The 5,694-nt window shown below is 42.3% G+C and overlaps 1 protein-coding gene across 1 annotated transcript in view; it reads right to left on the reverse strand.

Annotated features, from left to right (window-relative positions):
* The window catches only part of RARS (arginyl-tRNA synthetase), a 38,704-nt gene that overhangs the window by 26,612 nt on the left and 6,398 nt on the right, over window positions 1-5,694 (reverse strand). The window contains exons 3-7 of the mRNA XM_003781962.3: window positions 5,231-5,419; window positions 3,906-4,014; window positions 3,279-3,379; window positions 1,913-2,034; window positions 270-390 (exon numbers count right to left, since the gene is read on the reverse strand). Coding sequence (XP_003782010.1) covers window positions 270-390; window positions 1,913-2,034; window positions 3,279-3,379; window positions 3,906-4,014; window positions 5,231-5,419 — 642 coding nt within the window. The remainder of the gene's footprint in view (window positions 1-269; window positions 391-1,912; window positions 2,035-3,278; window positions 3,380-3,905; window positions 4,015-5,230; window positions 5,420-5,694) is intronic.

Raw genomic sequence — 5,694 nt, forward strand, 5'->3', positions numbered from 1 at the left:
CGCCTATTCTCTTTACAGGCTGGGTCCCCCTCGCCCCCCGAATAACCGTGTCCCGCAGGATGGGACACTGGGGACCGAGGTGGGTAGATTGCTGAGCTCAGGTGTTCAAGACCAGCCTGAGCCAGAGCAAGACCATCTCCATGGCACTCTACTGGAGGCAAGAGACTCTGTCTCAAAAAAAAAAACATTTTGAATTCCCTAAAGAAAATGGATAATAATTATGATGAATGGTAAACACACACATAAGATAGCAATAAATGGTAACAAACCTTATAAAAAGCCTGAAGATCCCCAATAGGCGGTGAAACTGTTAGGTAATCTGGAAATTTATCCTGCAGGTGAGCGATGAGCATGCCAAACTGGGTGCCCCAGTCTCCCACATGGTTTAACCTAATACCAACCAAAAAGGATAACATCATTTTTAAAATGTTAAAGATATTTACATTAAATTAGACAAATTACGTTCCATTTAAAACCACTAACATTTAATTGCCAGTACATCACCATTTATTTTGGCTATTTCCTCAACTGGTCTGCAAACTCCATGAAAGACAAAGAGCTACATTTAGCTCTATACACCCAATAATAGAGGCTGCATATAGCAGGCATTCAGGATTTGCTAAATGAATGAATTTCCTATTGATAGACTATAATCTGTTTATTGTGTAGCTACCGTGGCAATGATAGCAAAGCCAATGTTGGTCATTTCCACAGTTTTATGAAAATTTAACTTTTTAACCAATTATCCTAATAAAATTTAGACCAATGGCTCCCAAACATCAATGAACAAAGTTCTTGAAAAAATGTCAATCCAGGCTGACACGGTGGGTCACACCTGCAATGCTAGCATTCTGGGAGGCTGAGGAGAGCAGACTGAACAAGAGTGAGACTCCGTCTCTACTAAAGATAGAAAAATTAGCCAGGTATGGTAGTGGTGTCTGTGGTCCCAGCTACTCAAGTGGCTGAGGCAAGAGGATTGCTCAAGCCCAAGAGTTTGAGATGACGCCATGGCACTCTACCTAGGGTGATAGAGTGAGATCCTGTCTCATAAAAAAAGAAAAGAAATTATGTCAATCCAGCCACTTCTCCCTCTTTAATCGCTAACCACCAGATCGCCTATCAAGGGGGTTATGATAGCCTCCTCACTTATTACTAGAGTCTCCCTTCTCTGCCTAGCTTCTTCACAGTAAGCAGCCAGAGTACTCTTTAATGCGATACATCTACCTAATTAAAACTCCAGTAGCTTCCTATTATATTTAAAATAAAATCTCCATTTCTTACCATGGCCTATAGGGCCCAATGTAATGTTTCTTGCCTACCTCTACCTGTACCAGGACATAAACCCCTAGTACATAGGAAGTCATCAATAAATATCTATGGAGGCAGCACCTGCAGCTCAGTGGGTAGGGTGCCAGTCACTTACACTGAGGCTGGCAGGTTTCAGCCCAGCCCAGGCCAGCTGAAACAACAAAGACAACTATAACAACAACAAAAATAGCGGGGCGTTGTGGTGGGCACCTATAGTCCCAGCTACTGAGGAGGCTGAGGGAAGAGAATTGCTTAAGCCCAAGAGTTTGAGGTTGCTGTAAGCTGTGACACCACAGCACTCTACCAAGGGTGATGCAGTGAGACTCTGTCTCAAAAAATATATATATAAATAAATAAATAAAATAAAATATTTGTGGAATGAATGAAGGTACTTTACCCTTGGTTCCACCTCTGGAGTCTAGAAAAAGTAAAAAATTCAGAGGAAAGATCCAGGATATATTGAAAAAGCTTACTGAATAACCAGAACTAAGCCTATGATCCATCCATAACATTTTTCTCAAGTGAGACGTTTCATGTTCTACAGAACTTGCTAAAACAAGGAAACAAGAGAAAAGGAAGTAAGACGCGAGGCCAGAGCACATACCTGAGCACATCATATCCTGCAAACTCAAAGAGGCGGCACATACTCTCTCCTATGATAGTTGACCTGAGGTGGCCTACATGCATCTCTTTAGCTATATTGGGAGAGGAGAAGTCAATAACTACCTGGGAAGGACAACAAAAAAAAAAATTTAAAAGGGAGCATAAGCATTTATTCTTATTTTCTTTTTTTGCAGTTTTTAGCTGGGGCTGGGTTTGAACCCACCACCTCTGACATATGCGGCTAGCACCCGACTCCTTTGAGCCACAGGTGCCACCCTCTTTTTTTCTTTTTGAGACAGAGTCTCAAGCTGTGGCCCTGGGTAGAGTGCTGTGGCGTCAGAGCTCATGGCAACCTCCAACCCTTGGGCTCAAGCGATCCTCTTGCCTCAGTTTTTTCTATTTTTGGTAGAGATAGGGTCTCTTTTTGCTCAGGCTGGTCTTGAATTTATGAGCTCAAGCAATCCACCTGTCTCAGCCTCCCAGAGTGCTAGGATTACAGGCGTGAGCCACTATGCCTGGCCATAAACATGTATTCTTAAACATTAACTTGGGTTATAATTCTACTATGTTACATTTTCTAATGGATCTACTTGTACATGATTAACTGAAAAAGAATCAAAGTAATTTACACAAGTTTTCCATTCTCCATTTCAGCAATGCTGCATAAGTATCACTTGGGTAAGCTTGAGCCAGAGAGAAAAATAGTTGGGTACAGTGGCGGGCACCTTAGCTACTTAGGAAGCTGAGGCAAGAGAATTGCTGGGGCAAAAGAATCACTGAACCCAAGAGTATTAGTTGCTCTTGTATTGTGAGTATTGTGAGCTGTGATGCCACAGTGCTCTATCAAGGGCAGCAAAGTGAGACTCTGTCTCAAAAACAACAACAACAAGGCATTCCAATGCCTTGTGGAATGAAGTGAAAAAAAAAATATCACAGATCAGATCCAGGAGAAAGGCTTCTTACTCCCAACTATGATTATTATCCCAAATATCAAAGAGTAAATCTCAATATAAAAAGTGAAAGCCAGCTAGGTGTGGTGGCATGTGGCTGTCGTGCCAGCTACTTGGCAGCTTGAGCCCAGAAGTTCCAGCCTAGGCAATATAGTGAGACCCTGTCTCCTCTTAAAAAAAAAAAAAAAAGTGAAAGCCATTTCTATGAGATAGGGTCTTGCTATGTTGCCCAGGGTGGAGTGCAGTGGCTATTCATAGGCACAATCACGGCCCATTACAGCCTCCCTCAAACTGCTAACCTCAAGCCACCCTCCTACCTCAGCCTTTCTAGTAGCTGGGAATATAGGCACATGAAACCATGGCTGGCTTCATACAGTTCTAAAATACTAATATATCGGTATAAAATTGTACACATACTTTTTTATTCTCTCCAAGAGCAGGTAGTTGAACTCCATTCACCAGGAGATTACTCAACTGTTGGGATACAAAGTCCTTTCTCAAGTGGACATTAATGAAACCTAATGGACAGAAGAAAAAAATATCAGATAGTCTCTTATCTTGAATGAATGCTTACTCCCAAGGATTTGCTCCAGATGTTGACCTGTTTCAGGGAAACTCTCCAGAATTCCAATACTACTTGAGGTCCTGACTTGAGCCCTCTTTTAAGTGCCTGTCTTGACCATCTATTTCAAACCTTCACCACTCTCCTGAAAGCTTCCTACTTAATTCAAGGCCCTTTGACTTTCAGCAAATAAGAGAGAAACAGAGGGCTCTTTTACCACAGACTTATATGACATTATCTAACCTCTTTTTGCTTATGAAAAACTGAATGACAGGGAAGCAAAATAATTTATCCAAGATCAAGCAGCTAAGTGGTTGTTGAGTCTAGACTACAACCTGAATTTACTAACTCTCAATTCGAAGTGCTTTCACTATCTTGTTCAGTATATCTATTGACCCTGTATTTGAAATGGTTCTTTTTTTTTATATCAAAAAGAATTCATCATCAATACAAATATTAAGAAGGATAATACTGTATCATACCAGGACCAGCAATTTCAACTTTTTCAATACATTCATTGTCCGGAAGGTGTTTGGTAATGTTTTCAGCAATTTCTCTTGGATTAACTTTCTGTTCCTTGCTTTTGAGCATCTGTAACACAAGACAAAATGATTCATTACACAGCAGGTTTCAGCAAGTGCTGGGAAACACATAACTGACAAAGAAGAGATCATTTTACATTTTACATCAAAAGGCAGAAGCACAGTTCAACGACCTTATGAACGGGCAGACTACAGCACCAATGGTACCAAGAGGAATAGAAAGTGCTGAAACCACACGATCTCCACTTCCAGATGAGTTGTACACTCACCCACCTCACTAACAGACATAACAAAGTCTATTATACTCACAGTTCTAAGTTTCAAATAATGAAAGTGTGAATTATTCAGATTTGAGAAATAAGAAATACTCTTTTGAGTTACCTTTTCCTATTCAGCAAAGAAAGGAAAGCAAGGGCAGCGCCTGTGGCTCAAAAGAGTAGGGCGCCGGCCCCATATGCTAGAGGTGGTGGGTTCAAACCCAGCCCCGGCCAAAAACTGCAAAAAAAAAAAAAAGAAAGGAAAGCAAAAAGATCTAAGCCAGATACAGTTAACCACAAACACATCAGACAACACAGCTAATAAAAATGGGGGAATTCAGAGCTGGGTATGGTGGCTCAGGCTGTAATCCTACCACTCTGGGAGCCCGAGATGGCCAGAGTTGGAGACCAACCTGAGCAAGAGCAAGAACCCCATCTCTAAAAACTAGCTGGGCGTGGTGGGTGCCTATAGTCCCAGCTACAGAAAGGCTGAAACAAAAGGATCCCTAGAACTCAGGAGCTACAGGATGCTGTGAGTTAAGACACCAATGGCACTCTACTGAGGGCAACAAAATGAGACACTGTCTCAACAAAAAACATACATTGTTCTTTCTCAAGTTTTTCAAACCCGCCTTTTCTCTCTCTCTCTCTCTTTTTTTTTTTTAGAGACAGAGTCTCACTTTGTTGCCCTTGGTAGAGTGCAGTGGAGTCACAGCTCACAGCAATCTCCAGATCTCGGGCTTAGGCGATTCTCTTGCCTCAGCCTCCCCAGTAGCTGGGACTACAGGCACCCACCACAATGCCTGGTTATTTTTTTGTTGCAGTTTGGCCAGGGCCGGGTTTGAACCTGCCACCCTCGATATATGGGGCCGGCACCCTACTCACTGAGCCACAGACACCAGCCCAAACTGACCTTTTCATTATGGATATAATAATGTGCTATTACTTCCATAAACAGTAATGATAAAAATAATAAAATCAAACAGCCAAATCATAATAACACATCACCTGAGAGATACCCATAGCACTATTACACTGATAGTCTCCAAACTTGGGCTGCTGACTTGGTGTCACTATCAGAGGAGCATTTTCCAAATCAGGATATGCAGCCTTAATGGCACGACCAAAGACCTCTTGTAGGCGGCTATTGATGTTAATCATATTTTTGGTTTGTTTGCTCCTTTCTGCCTGAAGACTCTGTAGGAAAAGAATGGAAATATGTCAATAAATTACTGTAACACTTTATCATCTATAAAATTACCTCACATAGGCTCAGCGCCTGTGGCTCAAGTGGCTAAGGCACCAGCCACATACACCTAAGGTGGCGGGTTTGAATCCAGCAGGGACCCGCTAAACAACAACCAAAAAATAGCCGGGTGTTGTGGCGGGCGCCTGTGGTCCCAGCTACTCGGGAGGCTGAGGCAGGAGACGCGCTTGAGCCCAGGAGTTGGAGGTTGCTATGAGCTGTGATG

This window comes from Otolemur garnettii, unplaced genomic scaffold, assembly GCF_000181295.1.
Source record: "Otolemur garnettii isolate 467f Iridium unplaced genomic scaffold, OtoGar3 scaffold00003, whole genome shotgun sequence".
In the NCBI taxonomy this organism is placed as follows: Eukaryota; Metazoa; Chordata; class Mammalia; order Primates; family Galagidae; genus Otolemur; species Otolemur garnettii.